This window comes from Hemibagrus wyckioides, linkage group LG17, assembly GCF_019097595.1.
Source record: "Hemibagrus wyckioides isolate EC202008001 linkage group LG17, SWU_Hwy_1.0, whole genome shotgun sequence".
Taxonomy (NCBI): Eukaryota; Metazoa; Chordata; class Actinopteri; order Siluriformes; family Bagridae; genus Hemibagrus; species Hemibagrus wyckioides.
The window spans coordinates 11,737,193-11,758,952 of record NC_080726.1 but is presented as its reverse complement, the minus strand read 5'-3'; the positions used below and the strand labels follow the sequence as shown (position 1 = coordinate 11,758,952).

At 36.8% G+C, this 21,760-nt stretch overlaps 1 protein-coding gene across 1 annotated transcript in view; it reads right to left on the bottom strand.

Annotated features, from left to right (window-relative positions):
- The window catches only part of zmp:0000001236 (mastermind-like protein 2), a 44,895-nt gene that overhangs the window by 9,899 nt on the left and 13,236 nt on the right, over positions 1-21,760 (bottom strand). The window contains exon 2 of the mRNA XM_058413583.1: positions 406-1,662. Within this exon, the coding sequence (XP_058269566.1) occupies positions 406-1,662 (1,257 nt within the window). The remainder of the gene's footprint in view (positions 1-405; positions 1,663-21,760) is intronic.

Sequence of the window (21,760 nt, the reverse complement as noted above, 5' to 3'; positions counted from 1 at the left end):
CTTAGAATCAGGAGAAAAACTAATATGGATTTTGGGATTAATATGTTATGCCCTGGACAATATGCTGGCATTACTTCAAATGAAATTAATACTGTTATACAATCCACAGTTAATGTTAATGTCCCTCCCATGAGACAATACAAAAATAGGCAGTCCAGTCTGAGACAGCTTAAACACAAGTCTCAACAAGTCTGATTCTCCTGATGATGTATTAAAATAATATGCTTGTCAACTCCCAAATTAGTCTAACAATCATTACACAAATAAAAATACATTTTCTGTTTCTGCTGTTTTGAATTTATTATTAGTGCTTAAAACATCAGCAGAATTTAGCTGTTAAGGTGAAAGTCCTACTTAGGATTTCTGAGAAGGTTTGTCAGTCATGTTTTAAATAAATTGTCTTACCTGTCTTTGTTGGTTCATTTTATAATTGATTCCAGGACCATGCTGGTTAAGAGGAGGCCTCAGGGGCTTTGGTTGTAGGCATGATGATTGCATAGACAACTGGAATTGCGTGTTTTGACCTCCTGTAGACTGCTGCTGTGGAGTCTGTTTGCTCTGCGACCCAGCCATATGAGGGATTTGTTGGCTTGTGGTTGAAGCTGATGCTTTAGGGGTGAAATGCAGCATTGGTTTATTGCTGTGAGCTTTCATGTCGGTGGGATTTGATGGGTTGTAACCACTGGGCTTAAAGAGGCAGTTGGGCATGCCTTTGCCTTGACCAGGTCCCTGAGAGCTAACTCTTGGTTGGCTTAGCAAACCAGTGCTGGACATTGTTTCCTGACAAAAGGAACTGGGGTGGCCACTCATGGTGGAGGACCAGTTTCTCACTCCTCCAGCTTGGTTTTGTTGGTGGTGGAGGAGAGTGTTGGGCTGCTGTTTGGGCTGCTGGTTTGCTGCCATTTGCTTTAGCTGCTCAGCATGTGACATCTCAGGCCAGGCAGGTAGTCCTCTTGAAGATGAACCCGAGGTCTGTGGTACATGATTGTGGGTCATTTGCCCAGGCCCAATGGGGGAAGTTGATAAAGTAGTGTTGGCCATTGAGAAGGAAGGTCCGGCAGATGCTGGCCTGAGCTGCGGAGAACTTCCTGGTGCTTGACCAAAATCAGGTGAGTACTCTGTTTTGATTGGTTTATCTAAATGATGGCAGGGATTGGCTGCACCGGCAGAGTTGGGTCGACCGAGATCCAAACCAAAGTCATCATCTTGTTTCAGCATTTTCTCCAGCTCCAGGTCATTGAGAGGTGGTACTGACTTGGTGAGCTCATCAAAGAGATCCTGGAGTTCAGGGTCAATCTGTCCTCCACCCTCATCTTTAAAGTCAAACACCATCATTGCAGGATCTGCTGATGACTGGCTGCAGGTCTGAATATCCGTCGGTTCTTTCTTCATATCTCTGAGAGTCATGTTGAAAATATCGCTGCCTACACCTTGGCCCATCATGAAGGGATCTTTCCGTCGAGGAACCTGGCCCAGAGCTATAGACCCGGCTAAACTTGGAGGCTGCCCTGCGTCCACAGAGCAAGCACCAGGACGAAGAGAGCCTGTCTCCATACGAAGACGCTTGAAGTCTGGCACAGGGCCCACAGAGAAGTGGCCATTTTGATTAGCGGTGTATCCAGACGGCTGCCCCTCAATCTTTCTTCTAAGGGACCCCTGGAGCTGCAAGGTCAGAAAATTAATTGTTAATTGGGAATTCTATTGAACAGAGCAATGCATCTGTTGCAAAAAAAATGTTTAAACATTTAGATTAAAGGAATGATTAGCAATTAAAATTAAATAGTGAAGCACATGAGAATTCTTCAGAAGCCTGTGGTCTCTTTTTCTACACTTTCTGCAGCTGGATGTGCACATATTGTAACAAGACCTTTTCTATCTAATTAATGAACTCTTATCGAGGCCCTCTTTAATGTTGAAAACCAATTAAAATGTTGATGATATTTCTAAATATTAGAATGAAAAAAGGTGTCTCAGGAACAAATTATCTTTATGTAAATTGACCCAATTTTGTAATCTACTGTGAGCCTTTCTGCCTTGGCTATTTTGGATAAAGCAAAAGCTGAGAATTGTTCATTTTCTCCTTTATGATTACATTGAATATTTCCCTCCAAGCCCAGGAAAATGGATAGCTGCTACAAAGTTAGATTAAAAAGAGAAATAGTACCCTGGCACATTGGCTGGGAGATGAAGCATGTGTTAATCTACCTGTCTGTTGTTTTTTTTTACAAGGAGGCTGTGCTCACAGGTATAATTTACTGGCAAAAAATATGCTGGAACAAATAAGGTTTAACAACAACAAAAAATCTGATCTGAAACCCCTGCATTAACTGAGCAGTTAAATTTAGCCATCAGATATACAGAGCAGCTAGACAAAGAAAGCCTTTATCTGTTTGGCTCATTTGCATGAATTATATTTCCCACTGTTGGCTCACTGTAAAGATAGCAGCATTCTCCTTTGTGTGCAAGACTGTTCTCTTTGTCTCACATGTCTTCATTTATGTAAATGAGACCAGAACAATGACTCATAAGTCCCTTTTAAGTCGCTGTAAGGAAGCATTTGAACTGTAGTTGAGTACATAGTTGAGCACAGTAGCTTCTGGTGCAATCATTTCTCCAGGAATAAAAAAAACAAAACAACCAGTGTTATGAAAATTCAAAATCATACAAATACAGTCTGACATTATCAGCCTGGGAGAGAAAACGTGTTAGGAATAACATTAATATTAGTGCAGAGATGGGGTAAGTGTGAAGCAATTCTGACTGTAGTAGCAAATGAGAGGGGTTTTTTTTTTTCATCTGGTGGAAATATTACACATTGTCAGGGTGATAAAGTGATTCATGCCTTCAGGGTTGGGAGTGAACACTTCTCTCTCTTGCTGTCTCGCATTTGCACTCTTGCTTACTGAGTTTGCTTACCTATGCTGTTTCACTATGAATGAGATCAGTTCCTAACCACCCTCATACTGTCTGACTCATCATGTCAAAGATGACTAATGCTCTGTTTTTAATGAATTTTCTTGAACAGGTATAAAATCAAGCACGAAATACAGACTTTTAGTAAATGTAAACTTAATAGGAACAACACTTAAACTCCTGTAAAGTAAATGTGTTTACAAAGACCCATTTATAGATCCCAAAACATGATTTAAATTACAGAACTAGAGACTTGTGCTTCACATTTCACATCTTCTGAGGAAAAACAAAGACACAAATTCTTAAAAAACATGTTGTGTTTGGTTTCTGAATTCATGGGAAACACCCTAATAGCTAACTGAACTAAACACAGTACCACTGTCTGTCCTTCTAAAGTATCAGTGATGGTGTGGTCTATTCAGATGGAAAAATGACAGACACAGATAATGCTTTATCAGTGGTACTCCACTGGTGTGCTAGCCACATATAAAATAATTCCAGTGGGTTCATTTTGGCGGAGAGGTCGCGGAGAAACAGTGGCCTCTATTCGTGGGAAATCCTCCTGACGGGTCTAGAAATGATCTGAAAATAGATTTTCTGATTAAAGTTTAATGAGCTAAGAAGCACAGGATCTTCCTCAAAGTGACTCCTGATGAAGAGAGTAGTAGTGCATATGTCCTGTAATTCTAAATCTCTATTTAGGATTTATTTAGAAGTGAATATTTACTACATATATATTTAATTAAATAGTTATACATTATATTTACATTTTTTTATATATATACCTGAGGATTAACAGCCTTGCTCAAGGGCCCAGAAGGCATCTTTGTGATCCTGGGATTTCAATTCTTTTGAGCACTAGGCCAACACTTTAACCACTGAGCTACCACTCTCCAAGAGCTAATGGCATGGTACTCTGGTTTCCTCCCACCTCCAAAAACATGCCAGTGGACTGGCTACGCTAAACTGCTCCTAGGTGTAAATGTGTGTCTGATGTCCCATGATGGATTGGCAACTTTGTGCCCAGTGGTAAAGGGACATGCTCCCAATCCACCACAACTCTGAGAAGGATAAAGTAGTTACTGACGATGGATGAACGATGTATAATTTCAACTAAATAGAGTATAGGCCTGAAGCTAAGTGTCTCAAAATATTTACAGATTTAAAGACCCAACATAAAGTATAGGTAAGGTGTTGGGCCACAACAAATCATCTGGACAGCTACAATACACTTTGACATAGATGCTGCATGTCTCTGCAACTGTACTGATGAACAACAGATGGTGTAGAGCTCTATCTACCAGGTCAGTAAAAAATGTATGGAGTAACTGTGCTTTAACTTTGTTTCCTATGTGGCTCAAAAGTAAAATTAAGGCTGAAGATCAAGGCCTTATATATTCTTAGCACTTGGTATAATGAGTAGAATGACTCTATAATCTTCATCATGAGGTATTGATATGCATGACGCTGTAATATCCAATTAAATCATTTCCTCTCATTCGAATCAGAAGTTGCTCAGCACAGTGACAGAGTGATATTTAATTTCATTTATAGATCTTAGATATTGTTTTTAGAAAACTTATATATTACATATATTACTTCTCTGGGATTCTATGCATAATGATTTTTCCAGTGTCAAGATTTGCATTTGTTTGTTAAAATAATGAAATTAATTGTATGTGTTTAGTTAATATTTGAGTGAAGTACCTTATTTATATTGAAGACGGACAACTAAATTATGCACACCCACAAAACATCTTGCATCTCAACAGAAATAAAGCCTTATTGTTCCAGTGTATAACATGAGTAGTTAATGATTTGTTGAACGTGAGAGATGTAAAGCCCTTTTGATTACTCTCTAGACATCAAAGGTTCCATCTTCATCAGAAAATGTAATGACCTGTGCGGATCTACTTCAGACGAGGAGAAGCCAAAAGGCATGTGCCATGTTCGTTCATGTAAGTGCAGGCACATGCATGCTACAGTAGGTGCAAAAGTATTGGGAGAAACAGAATTGAAAAAGGAGGGTGTGGTGATTTATTATAGGCTTTTTTCATCCAGTTCCATTGCTTGTCTCATAGATTTAAAAAGCTTTCCTAAGCACAATAACTAAGCTTGAGAAGTGCCAAGTAGACTGAGGTGCCAGCATCCCTCCTTGAAATAATGCTTTACTCTGTGAAAGCACAGCAAATTGGGGAAGACAGACTATTCACCAGAAATTAGTAGTTTAATCAAGTGCTTGCAGCGCAGGCAACAGAAATAGTCCATCTGTGTCTTAACAGCAGTTGTGAAAAAGCTACGTAAGGAATAAAACACAACAGGGTTTGTTATATGGGAACCCTGAAGTTCACTATTTTCTTGTAACAGTACATACTGAAGTATTGTATAACTCTAATACCACAGAAATTGGCCAATGAATGTACCTTTTCGTGTATTGATAAAGGTTGTGTTTAAATAAAATTAAACAAGACACATTGTACCTTTTAACCATTTCTAATGAGTTTAATGCCTCTCTCTTTATGTTCATAAGACAAAAAATGCAGTTTGTTACAGAGAAATGGGAAAGTGTTAAGTCTTCTGTCCTGAAGGCATTCTACACTAAGCTTAATAATATTACAGATTATATGTTTTTGTTAAATAAAACTTTTTTATCTGTTACTTTATTAGTCTTTGTTTATATGAAGCATCCGCCATATAACTCCTTGTAAAAGAGGGAACATTATCGACAACGTTAACAAGCACATTAATATAAACCTGTGATTTTCCTTGCAGCTGGCAAACCTGTTAGAGCTGCTGTTATAAAAGATTAAGCACATTCTGAATAATCAAATACAAAATGAAACAGTGCTGTGGAATAATGATCATTAAGATTATTATACCCCCATTTCCCCTTCATTATACACATCAGGTATTGGTAGTTAGGATTCATTACAGACTTGTTATCCCATGACATACAGTGGAGACCACCAGTCAAAATGTTTCTAAGTTGCATCACTTTCTAATACATTTTAATAAAACAATTTTTTAGTGCAAATTATATTACTTAGTGAAAAGTAGAATCTTTACATGAACGTCAGAGTTTCTTAGTATTTGGTATGTTCCCTTTTTGCTTTAATGACAGAGTGCACTCAAGCTGGCATGGACTCCACAAATTTGTGCAAAACCTTACGATCCATTTTAGATCGAATCCATTAGAGTGTCATTTCCCCACCCACACTTCAATAGAATAGATTAGACATGAGGTAAATAGCCTTTTGTACAAAGCAGTTAACATGATCAATATCACAGATTTGACTACATTTTCATCAGGGACCTAGAAATAGTGTAGAATCTTGAATATTATATATTCAAGATCTCGAACATTCACTTTATTTGTTTTGAATAGTTCTAAATTTCTAATCATTCAGTTTATTTACAATTCTAAATAAAAAAGCCCAGACTTTCAATGTGGTGTATGAATTTTTTGACTCTGCATGTGTGTGCATAATACTGGCATAATCATCAAGATCTGAAATACTAAATCCCTTCCCCCTTTTTAATAGACCCCCCCCTTTTAAACCTCGCTCTTTAACGTTCACTGTCTAATTGCAGAATTACCACGACACATTCTGAAGTTCACACAGGTATCTCGCAACATAGTTTGCATCTATTGAGAAAGAACCCTAAATCTCTTAAGCCACAAAATGTTTTCTGCCATTATCTACAAAACACTGAATCATGGAATTTCTCCTAGCACACACTTGGCACATCTTGAAGTCTCTACTTGGACATACGAGGCATTATTCTTTCCCAAGACATTCCCACTTGGGGCCCCTCTGTACTCAATACAAACTCACAATAACAACATGTGATAATCCATCATAATATTTCTAATATTAACTTGTGCACAAGTGTACATTATATCAACCTCAGCCCACAGATCACTGGGTGAAACACTGACACTATCTGGATGTCTTTATTTGCCTTTAATTGTGCACATGTGTACATACTGTATGTGTATGTGTGCAGTATGCACTATATGTCTGATACTGCATGTGTGCAGGTATACATGTGTGTAATGGATTCCTGCTCCATAGACTCCATTCAGAAATGCTCCTGTTGTAATGTTGTAATCCGCTCCTGAGAGAATCGGAAGATTTCCTCTCTTAATCCACGCTCAAAGAAAAAAACATGTCCAAAATAAAGAAATAAGTACCACTATTGTGTTCCTAAGGAGACATAATATTTGCACGGTTGCAGGGGTTGCTGAGTGCCGTGAGGTGGAATTTCAAACGGATAGGAGTGAAAACCAAGAGCTTTTAGCCTCTAGACTCATAGACCTCACATCCACTCTCTGCTTTCTCCATGAGAACTAATTACATTCAGTCTCTGAATGGAGAGAGAGAGAGAGAGAGAAAGTGTGTGTGTGTGTGTGTGTATGTGTGTGTGCATGTGCGTGTGTGAGGGAAAGAGAGAAGGAGAGAAAGAGAGAGAGTGAAAGCACTTATCATACTCAGATAAACAGGATAAAACACATTATGCTGATGGCTTTTGTCCCCACACATGCTGATACAGTAAACATTGCTCTTTTTTTTCTTTACTCACTTCCTTTCACTGAAATACAGAGCCACATGGGTCCATATTTATCAGCATACAGCACATACACATCACCTACTGTAAAAACATTACTGTGCATAGAATCATTTAATTTAAACATTGCATTAAATATTCAAAGGCTTAAATGTTTAAAAAGCATATATCTGAAGTAGAGAGAGATGCACAAATAAATAAATGTGGTGTAAGAAATTGCTTTGTATCTCCAGGATGTGTTATATTCAGACAGAGATCACAAAAATAATGTCTGTCCATAGACTGTCAAACTGTCTGCAGCTTTGTAGAGAGACTCGGTACACTCCAGCTGTATTTACCACTCAGGAACATTGTGTGCCTGTATGAGAGTAGGTTATAAACTAACACAAAGCACAGTGCTTTATTGTTGACAACAGCTGACACAACAAAACAGAAAAGTGCCCCGGGAAAGAAAGAAAACGTTTTACTTTTTTTTCTATTTTTAAACTATGAAATAATAAATGCACATAACATAAATGGCTAGCTAATTCTAGCTTGTGACTTTAGTCATGCTGTTGTACTGTAACCAGGCCGCCATGTTAGCACTAGCTATGCTAGCTACAAAACTAGCAAAACTAACACTTAGGTGTCAGTAAGGTGTTGAGTGTTGTTTGCTTGTATTTATACCACAGTATGGTCAAATTCTCAATTCTGATAGGTCATAAAGTGCTGATTAAGAGTCTATAAAACCGTGGCTCTGATTATAGTTCCAGCTGGGAAGAGCAGGGATAAGTGAAAAGCACATAGAGGGACTCATATGTGTAGCGGACTCTCCATATAAACAGATTAAATGGCATCTAATTGTTGATACGGAGACATCCTCTGTGAGGAAATTTTTATTTATCAGTTTTTTGTCAGTCAGTGTTTTGTAACAGTCAAGTTCTAGTTTCAAGTTTACTGGCATTCTCCGTAACATGAGAAGATATACTTTGTGAACCAGAATAAAAGCAGCTTCTCAAGGTACAAAAGTTCACAACTGCTATAATGTAAGTGACAACAGGAACTAAGTTGTTTCGCAGATGTTTCAAACATTCAATGTAGCTATATATAAATGAGAAGTACAACATATACAAAATTGTAATTGTTTTCAAGTTGCACTGGTATAAGTAGAATAAAAATACTTCTGTACTTGTTGTAGCTGTCCTCTGCTCTGCTGCACCACACGACCTTGCTGCTGATTATTTTTCTGTAACAGCACACCTCACCTCACCCACGCTTTATTTCTTATGCACATTCCTAGAGCACCATTATTGGTGTAGATTTTTCATTCAGCCTACTAGCTGCATCCATAAAGTGTACGCACTACCGCAAGTTCTTGATTTGGAATCATGTGTGTAACTGCTTGATTAAAACTCTGATCTGTTTGGCAAGATTGATATAAGTTGGTAGCCTAAATCTGGTGGGAATCATTTACGGCCACTTTAAGATGACACTGACATTAGATTTATAGTGACTAAAAAAATTACGCCCTGTCACTGTGACCTCCAGCTAACTATCAGAGGAACAAAAGTCAGGAAATTGGTCCAACCCTGATAAAAAAAAGTGCAGGAGAGTAAGTGGGCAGATCTGACTGCATTCCTCTGGCTCTGGGTGTCTCAATCTGCCTTCATCTGACCCCCAGGACCATTTTACTCTATGTCACACAGGTCCAGTGGGAACACTTTTGCTTTCATTATTTTCATTTCACGCTCGTTTGCCCAAGTAAGTCCCTGGGGGTTAAAAGCTCAGTTTCTCAAGGGTTTAATATGACCAGAAATATTTTGCAGAAAAAAAAGAATTACAGATGACATCACAGAGTCAATAATTAGTCATTTATTAGTCATTTATTAGTCAAGCAATTAGTCAAGCAATTAGTCAAGCAAAATGTAAGGATTGCTGTAACAATATGATGTACTGTAATTTAAAGGTTTTCATGTAACATATTGTTAGGGGGTATTTAGGCTGTTACTTTCCAAGTAACCCATCATTTGGACTGTGTATCTCTATTTACTAGATTATTAATTTGATATATACATATCTCATGATAATGCATAACAGGTCATGGCTTACATACAATACATACATATGTAGCCATAAGTATTTCTCCATATACAGGGGGCAATTTATACTTTCTCGGATGATTGTCATTGTGATTAAGTGGTTGAAAGTCATTTTTGTCATGATCCTTTAGCTTACTAGCTATTCATGCAGAATAACCAGCAGAACTCTGTGTAGGAGGCTGGAAATGAAACCCAACCAGGTCTGTAATGCAGTCCATTTGTTTAGCGATTGTCTGTCAGAAAAAGAAATAATGTATAGGAGCTCCAGGTAGAGTGTTGTAGCCAGCTGCAAGTAAGAAAGTATTTATTCACACTGTGCTGTTACCAAGACTTGAATAACCTGGTTTCCATGCTGCTTAAGTGCATGCAGGAAAGAAAACAACTGATTATGCATTTCATTATTTTACTGCACCTACACAATCAACCTACACAGACTCAAATCTAGGACATCAGTATAATTGGAAATATTAGTGACATAAAAAATCTAAGCGTGCTGCGATATGTAGTGCAGGTGTGTCAGTATTGTGTGTGTGTTTGGTTTTGCAGGAATTTCCTGTACATGATGCACTTTTTAGTCTGCATGTGTACATGTGCATAAAAGCTATGTCCCCTTTTTAATAAAAGCGATAGCGAGATTCAAGGCAGGAGCACAACCACTATGATCCTCATCAGCTCTTTTTCTCTTTCCTTTTTCTGTTTTCTTGCTTAGAAGCAGCTCCACGGGGGGGCAGAAAGAACAAGATGATGGGAGGAACGGAATAAAAAGATCGGCAACGTATAAAAACCAGAATAGAGTGCAGAAGAGAAGCTACGAAGCACACAGCTCCATCATGGGAGCCCTGAGGGGAATATGAGAGTGAGAAAGAGAAAGCAAGAGGATTCGAGAAGCTCTTTGAAGATCCCAAGCATCCATTATGTGTAGTGTGGGATGTACATTATTACAGTGTAACTTCCTGCACCTCACTGCCACTCTCAGCAGAGAGATGAGGCTACACTTCACAATACCGAGCCTGTCTCTTACCGGACACTGTGTGCTAAGGCCTCAGAGTCTGAAAAACAGCTTAGCTGAACCTATTCACTGAGCTGGAAGCAAACAAGACCAGTGTGTGTGCTCTAAAGAATGTGGTCGCTTCAGGGAATGGTGTACAATGTCGGTTTTCAGTCAAAATCCAAAGATAATTTAGCATTTTACTTTTATTCTGCTTTTTCCCTGGTATGTAAACCCTTAAAGCTCCCAGGTGGGATCAGACTCACATCAGCTACATCAACTAAATCAGTTTTTTTATTACTTTCAGTGGTGCTACTGACTCATGGTAGTCTCCAGATAATATGCTTTAAAATAAATAAGTAAATAATTAGCCAGGAGTTTAAGGGATAGCGCATGCCTTAATGGAAAAATACATGATTTTTAAACGTTCTTAGATGACCAAAGCATAGATTTTATAGTGTAGAGTGTTTTATAGTGTATAGTGAGTAAAATTAGCTGCTACAATGAAGTCCCATTTTTTTAAATTTATTATAAAGACTACCGAAAATAAAATAAAAAAATTTGACCATTTGACTAATAAATGCTGAAATTACAAATCTGGATCAGTTACTGATTTTTTTTTTTATTTTTATTTTTTTTACAAATTTAAGTTAGCTGACAATTTACGGCAACAGGACATTGAGGTATTTCCAAGCTGTATGTCATAGATAATTACTAAATTATAGCCACCTAATTAATAAGTTATAGCCATTTAAGTAGTCTCTTGTGTTTTGTTACTATTCTATGTTGATTATTTACAATAGTTTATAATGACCACTTAAAAAAAATCCATAACCGGGTATGTGGAAAAAGAGGAAAAAGTTGTGAACTAAATTGTTTCTTTGGAATATTTGACATAATTGTCTATTATATTAATGTGGAACGTGAGCTTATGTACACATGTCCTGGCTTTCAAACATGTACACAAAATGAGTGTATTACTCCAATGTAGCAAGGGTCTGATTGAATTATTAGTAATTAAGAAGATTATTATAAAATGCAACACACTGTCAACTTAAATTCTGTATATTAATGGCGTGGCTTGTCAAATCAACCAATCAGATCAATCATCTCAAGAGCAAGGACAAACAAGGTAACATTTCCTCCTGCTGACAGAAAGCTAAACAAAGGCCATACCTTATAACCTCACTGAAGAGTCTATCCTTAGCATTACACAAAGTGTCAACAACTGATGTGAACCTGTGCACAGACTGACCCAGGCTTGTCTAGGACACCTACGATCGCAGACACACGCACAAACACATCATGAAGGAGTCCATCAGCTTAAACCTGACAAGCTGTCACACTGCATGTCCATCCCTGCATTTCTCTTCCAGCCTCTGAATAAATGACACTGCTGTCATCCTTAATCCAAATGTCACTCTCTACCAGAAAGACAGTGGATATGAAATCTGCCCACGGCTCATCTGACAACACAGCGCAAACGCTGCAGCGGCTCACAGATACTACTGGAGAAATACAGTATGTTCAAAGCACTTACTGCTTAGCTGAGTCGGAATTTTGACATAAAAGCTGCACAGATATAAATGTTACCATTTCTATAATGTGATTATTAAACAATTGCTTACCTACCTTTATTTTTCATTTTTCTATACCCTACATTATGATTAGGATATTTTTATTTAAATCTTTCATTAGGCCCCTCAGAATAAATTGTTAAAAAATGTTTTGTTTGAAAAAAAAAATCTATTTTATATTTTAGTTGCATGTTCAATCCACCAATAAATATTTGGATCCCATATTTGTTTTGTTTGTATTAACTAAATGATCATTATAGCTTTATGTTGGAAAAGGCTTGTGTCATTTAAATGCATTTCACTCTTTTTGACTGAAGTTTAATCTTCTATTTTAAACATAAATAATGTATGTGTATTATGAGTACTATAACTTTAACAAGATTCATGGAATTCAATTTATGGAATTATTCCTTTGTGAAGATGACTTAAAGGTAGGGGATTTTTAAATAATGATTCAAATAAACCTCCGCTTGCATCCGAACCTATGTGGTTTCATTTGTTTTTATGAGATTATGAAAGCGTAGTGTAGTGCTGTAGCGTAAAAAGTTTCTTGTGTGTTAGAAATACTGTTGACATTTTTTCAGTAGAAATAAAACCCAAACCCAACTCCAATCCCTTCCAGCCTCCCTTTGATTCGACATGACCCACCATCCATGAAGGTACAGGGAAGACGTGCCTCAAAACTCTGTGCTCAATAAAAACCAACCTCTTCATCAAGCACTTAAATGAGCGCCAAGTTATTCATTCATTTTTCTCTTTCTGTAATTCTCTCTAACTTGATAGTACTCTTAGACCCTGATCTTTTTGTACTAGCATGAGAATACGTTTCTGTTTATAAGAATAGGTCACTCTAGATAAAGGCATATGCAAAAAGCTGTAAATGGAAATGTTTTGTGCATTGATGCAAATCCTTTCAAGAGAAAATTACGGTGCACTCAAGAATAATTTTCTCTCCAACGTAATTAAGAATTAACAGTCTCTTATTTCTCAGTCACTTACTCTGAGATGTATTGATACAATCACAATTACAGCTCTGTCTCATCACAGCAGTTAGAGTTTTCAAAGAGCAAAGACATTGGCATGGAAAAACTGCAATAATTTGCTCCACTGACCTCTAAATGCTCAATATTTTGGCAAGCCAGTAGACAGTACATTCAAAAACAAAAGCCCCTTAGTATCTCTTGTACAATGTCTGCTACAAAAGCACAGTGTTCTCTGGGTTTAGTGGTAGTTTCTGCACTCGTGTTTTGTGCCGGAGTTTCGTTTCATTGTTGTCTGCATTTTCTGCTAGCTCACTTGGTCCAGCTCTCTCTGTGTATTTATCTCTCCATGTCTTCATTGTTTCAATTCTCTACCTCACCCTGCAATGTGTACAAAGATTAGCTGAAAAGTAAGGATAGCAAAAGAAGCAGAATTTTAAAAAAAAAAAGAACAAGAATAAAAAGAAGAAGGAGGTGAAAGACCTCCCACTGTTACATAGGATCTGCCTTCTTCTCTGCACACGTTCCTGATCAGACACAAACTTGCAGAGTGCTGATCTGGTTTTATTAGAGTTATTTTCCTAAAGACGTCTCATCAGCGTTGAGAGCAGGACCTAATCCCTTCCTCTTTATCTCAATCAGACCACATGCTGCTCTGGCAAGTGTGTGAAAATGAAATCAAATATGGGCTTGCTAAAGCTGAGAGCTAATGTGAGACTGAGTGACTCTGGATAGTAGGTGAGTGTGTATATGAGTTTTTAGTTGCAACAGCAGATTCCATCTGCATGTGTGTGTGTATGTGTGTGTTTGTATGGGGCGTAATGCAAATCATATTTTTTACAGCATGCTGACAACAAAGAGTGTAGATGATTAGTGAATTAAACCAGCACTCTTTCCATGTGAGAAACCAGCAGGGGTCTGTGCGCTCAGAGGGGAAGAAACTCACAGCAATGAGAACTTACTATTTACCAATCACTGATACCAAGGATGATTACTTCTTCTGGTTATAACCACAAAGAAAACAGAATTCTACCCAAGCCCTAATCATTTATTACTAGTTTTGTACTAGAATTGGTTTAAAAATCATGTTAGAGTAATACAGATTTATTATTTGATAAAGGTTTTAACGTGCAAGAGAAAAAAAGTCTGCCTAGCCCATAATAAGGAGTGACAAACAGGAAATGAATATCTTCCAGTGAACAGTTCCTTTCTCCTGTATGTCCATACAAGATCATTTCCAGTCCTATGTGAAAGGTTCTTTTCCCAGCAGACGTCAGAAGCCCAGTGCCTCCCCACCACCCATCTCCCTGCCACGGGAAACAGCTCACAAGCAGGGAAGCTGCCTTCCTGTTTTCAAAGAGTCTCCTATGGCATGCCGAGCTGTTTCCTGCTCTCTCTCTCTCTCTCTCTCTCTCTCTCTCTCTCTCTCACCAACATCTGGCTCTCATCCAACAGTGCAGCTGTGCTGTATTGTCAAAATGAATCATGGCACTAGCTAAATGAATATGAATGTGAATATATATATATATATATATATATATATATATATATATATATATATATATATATATATATACCCCATAGAAACTGCAAACAATCACTTCTAACATCAGCATGGTATTTAGGATTGATCTAATAGCACCCACCAGAAGCAAATTTCTACCTACCCAACTTGGCTATACATTGAATTTGTTTCTGTATTATTCTGTTTATATTCATTTTCAGTAACACCGTTGTCCTCAGGTCAGGCTTGGTGGGAGCTTATCCTAGGAATACTGGGAAGAAGGTGGGAACTGGGTCCTGAATGAGATGCCAGTCTATCTCAGTGATTCTACATATGTAGTTAGAGTGTAATTAATGACTTCTGTGTCTGTATTACTGCCCCAAATATCCAGATCTGTACCTGGATTCAAGATTAGTTAAGTGTAGCCTAAAAAGAAATGACTTTTTTTATGTATTTGTCTGTAAATTTCAGCTCAGACATTTCCTCAACTTTAGATATATCACTCAAGTTTATAATTCATCTTAATAATAGATGTGTGTAGGACAGTTTTGGTTCCCACTCATGCAGCATTTGTTTTGCTTTTTTTCCTGATCATGGCATTTTCCAAAGAATATTATTGCTTCTATTTCCAAAAAATATAAATAGACTAGTAGGCTAATTCAAAGGCAGTTACTAAAGTTGATGTAAATGTATCACACAGTGCTGCACGTTCAAGTTCATAACCCATGTCTTTCTTTGTCATATCTGAGAGCTAAGGGTCATATCTGACTGCCTGCTCATGCCTGCATGCCAGTAAAATCCTCCTGGTTTTGACATTTTTGTTGTGTCCTGCAAGACCCCAGTCCAAATGCACACCTCCAGATACTTTGTGAAAGTGTGCGGCAAGAAAAGTAAACAATTAACTTGTTCATATCAGAATTTGTATCAGTTTAGAAAATGTTATCTGTTCATTCTGAATAATGTATTAGTATTTAGTTACATCCTCAAAATCTAGTGCATATTGTCCAAATTTTAGTGAGTGTTGTTTACTTTGTTAGAGCCATCTCAGCTGTCTCAGTCAAGACTGCAAACTATTATGCTAAAATCAAATAATGAGCATTATATGGCATTATAAGAGAAAATAGCAAACTTTGGAATCTAAGATTATTTAAACTGTCCTTCTTGATTGTGTCAATATTTAGTATGCATAGATTTTATGTAATTTTGTAATGCAGACCATGAAATGAAAGTTTCAGAAATACAGCCCTTATAACTGTATAGAATATGTAAATGTGTGTTAATGGGGTTTTTTTTTGCTCCCTTTGTCTATAATTAAATGATTGCTGTATTCCTCCATATGGAAATCTGCATGTGGTAAGTCTCCCATGGGAATAGCAGCCATCTTGTTTATGTATTCAGAGCTCCCGAAACTGGTTTTGCTGAAAGAAAAAGCATAACAGTTGCCAAAGGGCAATTTTCAGTCATAAGAAATCAAACATTTTTCCCAACATAGTTAAAGTGCTTTAGTTATTTTTTTATTTTTTAATAATACTTAAGTCTAGTCTCGGCTTTTCTTCCCACCACAACTGACAACATCCAGTTGAATGACTTCAGTATTGGGTGTAATAGTTTTTACTATAAGATATATAGAATGGGCTTGAATAGGATGCTGGTTTAACAAAGGAGCACATTATGAGAAGATTTCACAACGAGGGAAAAAAGAGAGCGAGCAGCAGAAATTGAACCCCAGTAGACTCCCACGCACTTCTTACATTCCGAGTAAGGCCTGCAGTTCAATATTGGCAGCGGCATGCAGACACCACAGCAGAGGTCCCACTGAATCCAGCCAACAACATGGGAAAAGAGGAGGTATACACACAAAACAGTTTCTTCTTCCATCATGCATCAATCCGCTCATCTATATAGGCTAAGCAACTGCAAACATATTGTATTTGGATGGATTCAGTGGCTCACTTCCCATTGTTATGGCTTGTGTTTATTTTTCTTCGACACTCCAACATGGTTAGTATTAATCCTACAACAGGCAACCCCAGAGGGGAGACAAATACAATGAAATATTTAACTGCATGGAGCCTCCTGATCATGGCAGTTAGTAAAAATAAATAAATAAAAAAACGCTTAATAAATTTACAAGAGTGGCAAAAAACAGCATGGAGTGTTGTATTAGATTTCTCAACTCCAGTAGTCCTGTTCAATTACAATCTGTTAGCAGTGTTTGGTAGTTTTATACAGCTGTGTTTACACTGTGCCAAGGGAAGCTCTGACAGTGGCACTGAGAGTTCAAGGTTGCAACAGTTTCAGCAGAGCTTATGTGTAAGTGTGTATGTGTGTGTATGTGTGTGTGCATGTGTGCGTGGGCTTCATGTGAACCAGATAAAGTAAAAGCATGTGATCCTGCTGAGGATTCAGTAAAAAAAAATCTTCCCACTTTCCCCACTGTATTTCCAGAAAAACTGAAACACCACCAAGGAATACGGACGGTAGCTAATGCAGGCCTGAGCACACATTTGTGAGACCCAGATGATTGTTCTGTACATATTGGGACAAACTGATCCATAAATGGTTCTCTTACTCTTGTTCAGTTAGCAAACAAAAGTTTCCCATTAGCTTTCAGTTATGTTGCTGGTTTTGGTAGAGCTAGTAAAGTTAATAAAGGCCATTCTTTAGACAATAAGAGGTTAAGAGAATAGAAGAATCTAAAAAAGGATCAACATGAGAGCCAGGGCTTCTCAAACTGTTTGTACTCAATGTCCCCTTTAACTGTAAAATACATTTTACTCAGATATTAAGCTTATATTTTAACAGTACACATTAGGTTCATATTGGCAGTACTTATAAACTTATAGATTAAGTGACCACTCAATTGTACTAATAACTACAATAACACTATATATATATATATATATAAATATATATATAAAATTAAAATTAAAATAACATTTAAAATTATAAAATTATAAAAACTAAATTTTCTTATTAGTTATAATAACAATAATAATTATAGTAATAATAATAATAATAATAATAATAATTAAAAATAATAAAAAATAATGAGAGGAGGAACAAGAAATAATAACAATAAGCTGTGATTTCCAGCAATGTAGAAAAGTGAAAAAAAAAAAAACAAAATTAAAAAAACAATCACAGACCCCCAGCTATGCTTCCATATGACCCACTTTAAGAAGCGCTGCTGTAAGCAACCTTTTCTTCAGCCATGATAAAGGCATACTGCACAGATTCGATACCAGCTGAGACTTTCTGATTGTTTTATGACCATGTCAGATACAGGAGCATCTTTAGCATTTTATTATTAATCGCTATTCCTCAACAAAGTATCCTAGTCCAGAGCTTTAAGGTAATGTTTTCTGTCCTTTTATTCTTTGAATAAGGTATAATAATCTACAAAAGATAAATTTCAGATTAAATTGATTTGTTTATAATCTAATTGGGTTTATATGTAGACTTTAACATAACTAATTAATGCAAGGAGTATATGTACTATTAGATGATTATATGTATTGTTTGTGTTTGAGGAAACAGACTTATACGTGTTGCCCTTTACTAAAAAGGGCAAACATAATTGTAATTTCAAAGCTGAAAAAAATAATTACAGCTATTTTAGCTAACCTCATGCTAATGGTGGTTTAGATTTACAAATACACACATATATAAATAATAAATAGGCAAAACATTGTTTTTCCAATACCAAGAGAATATACAGTATGTAGAGGCTGCAGTGTCTCAGTGGTTTTGGCTCTGGGCCATAACCTTCATCTCCTCAGCGCAATTGTACAGTGGGTTGCTTTGGATAAATAAAAATATAAATCTAAAAATGAGTAAATATGAACATAAACATTTAAAGAAAGACAGAGTTACTGGGAAGGAGCAGATTCAGTATTACTTATGTCCTGTACTTCTTTTGTTTATAATACATGATATTTAAAGTGATGCATTAACATGATTATTCAGTGATCTTTTGCTTTTGATGCCTGCGGAGTACATAATAAGCCAAATATAAAAATACATGTCACATGATTTTAAGTGTATATGGAAGCATGTGCTGTATATACAGTATAGTGAATGAGTTTAGACAAATCGAGGCAATGTTTGAATCTGCAAACAAGAAGAATGCTGTTATCTTCAAATCACGATTCCCTTATTCACTATCCAGACCTGTAATGCTGAAAGGAATGTGGCTGTATGAAGCATGCGTTCAGAAACTAAATATAATAACAAAACCACCAGTCAGGATATAAACAAGCTTATGGGCATCTAGCCAGCACACTAGAATTACAATGAGTTTATGTCAAAGCTGATGACAGCCAATGTGTCAATGTAAACTTGGTGAATTGTATTATAAAATAACTTACCAGTAATCTGTTTGCTTATGGTTTCAAACATTTAGCTGGCTACACTGTATGGGGGTACACAATCACTTTCACTCGCTCATCACTTTCTACACACAAACTAATTTTAGAATTAGTTTAGTGAGTCCTGAATGACATTTCTGGATGGCAATGTAGTAATGAAAAAGTCAGTGAGTGTAATGTCACAATTTTGTTTGAACCTTTTCTTTTAATGTGGAGGTAATTAGCATGCTTTTTAGCACAATGTTCCTGAGGGGATTGTTGTCACATTTACAATGATGTGATTGTCACACCTATCAAACAGGAATCTTCTCCTCTTTACATGTATAATGTGTCTATTATTCTGTACATACAGTACATGTGTGTCTACATCTGTATATTTAATTATATGCATACACTTATGTGTTATTTTTCATAGGGTAGCGATATTCTATATGGTGGAAGGCTATGCAATGTACTGATAGACACAGTATGTGTATGTAATGCTGCATTATGTTTAATTAGTATGTGAAATAAATAAATACACAAAGCATAGGTTATACAAAGGTGCATGAATGTTATATATAACTTTTTTCACCAGCTACATTATTTATGAACTTGGTTTGCATAAAAGATTTATCCACTAACTTCATTTGGATTTAATCATTTCTGAATTCTATTAATGTTGTCTATTTTTTCACTCAGGATATATCTTAATGTCATTATGTTCTTATTTTTAAACGTTTAATAGAAGGTATAACGATTGTGCAACCAAAACCATGATGGGGTTCAATTTCTGCATAATGCCCCATGGTTATATACAAATAACATTTAAAATACGTGTATATATTATATATGAAATGTCAGGAATAATAGGAATTAATAATAGCAATAATGAATATTAATAATGTTCATTTCTTGTTTAAGAATTGTTAGGTTTGTATAAAAGCATTTTCATACCGTTGTACTGAATATCAGCAGAGTATCACAGCCATACAGATATTCACTACAACTGCACTCTTCCTCATGTGATATTGCTTAATTATTCAAGAGATATGACAGCCAGACTGAAAAGTGTGGCAACCGACCCAGTGTTCCCTTACACACACAAATACTGTTAAACAAAACAGTAAAGAAAATGTTAGCTTCAAGACATGCAGATAACCTGTACAAGAAAAACCTTGTGATATTACCTTGGGATTAAGTCAAAATAAGATACATGGTTAGATAATAAGAAAGAAGACGGCTGTCCTTATACTGCCTTACAAATGTGTCACACATTATATCAGGCACCGTGCCAGTGCAGACCAAAAAACGTCACAAGGGTGATTTATGATAACTATACTGTATCCTGAATCTAGATAATTATGATAAAAATAGATCACAAATTATTCTCTACAGAACACAGGATGTCCTCTGGCCCTCTATAAATAGCATCCTACAGTTATACCTAAAACATGTTCATTATATTGAAATATTTGCATTATACATTTCAAAAGTGTGTCTAAATATAAACCCAAATCAGTTATTAAATTGAATCCATGTTAGAATACTTGAGTGTACATTTCAGAGACAAAAAAAATACTTACAGCAAGTTCAAAGGAAGATTCACACAGACACTAAACATGAATCAAGTGCAATAGTTTGAATGCTGATTTGTGCCCGAGTTTGACCACACTGCTTCAGCATTACCAAGCTTAAAACAAATATTTGCAAAGAAACATGTGGGAGATATAATTAGCTTCAACATCATGAAGTATTGATATATAAAAGCTGAGGTAAATCTTTCTATCATGGTTTTACTGTGTGTGTGTGTGTGTGTGTGTGTTTGTGTGTGTGTGTGTGTGTGTGTGTGTGTGTGGAGGAACATTTAACTGTTTTGTGAAAATATTTGATCATGCCCCTTCCTTGCCACGGAAGAGTGTGTAGTTAGGATATGGCACAATCCTCTCTTTGTTGCCGGATGTAGAGAAAAAAAACATCCAATAAATTCTAAAATAAGAACAGGAAGGAAACAGGGGGTGGGGTGGCAGCAATGAGCAGAGGGGGAGAACGGGAGTGGGAGTGAGGAAGGAATGTTCCTATTTCACTTGTTTTTCACACACACACACACACACACCCACATACACGCACATATACATGCACACACAAATACATGCACACACATACACACACTGTCCATTAGAACAGTTACGAGAGGAATGCAGCATCACAGTTTAAACACGGGCATGTACCGTAGCATGTTTAATGATTACGTTAGATTTGAGCTTGCTGAGAGGAATATAGAGTCAGTAAAACTCTCAGCGAGCTGCCTGCAGGCTACTCGCCCCAGCACTGCCATCCGTTACAGGTCTGACAGCTACCAGACAGAACAGGTTCTTCTTTTTGATGAGTCAACAAGTCAAACTGACACTGGAGCTTGAGCTAGGGGATGCAGGATAAACACACTTGTTTATCACAGAACACACTAAGTACTCTTCTCTCTATAGCATGCTGCTCTGCTGAAACTGATGCGCAGTGTACATAAAGAAACATCGCGTGCTGATCTGAATAAAAACACAGGATAGATGCTCTGCTGCAGAGCCACAGGATGTGGTGGAATTATATCAGTGCATGAACGGCACGTCAGAATTATACAACGACTTGTACTCTCAGAAAGTTTCTAACATTTTATTGTTTGCATTTTTTTTATTAAAATGTATACATTGGATAGTTAAAGTTATTTAACTAAATGTTCTTTAAGCTTCTTAAAAAGGTCCTTTGTGGGATCACTTTAGATGAGGACAAACCAGAGGGAAAGCTGAT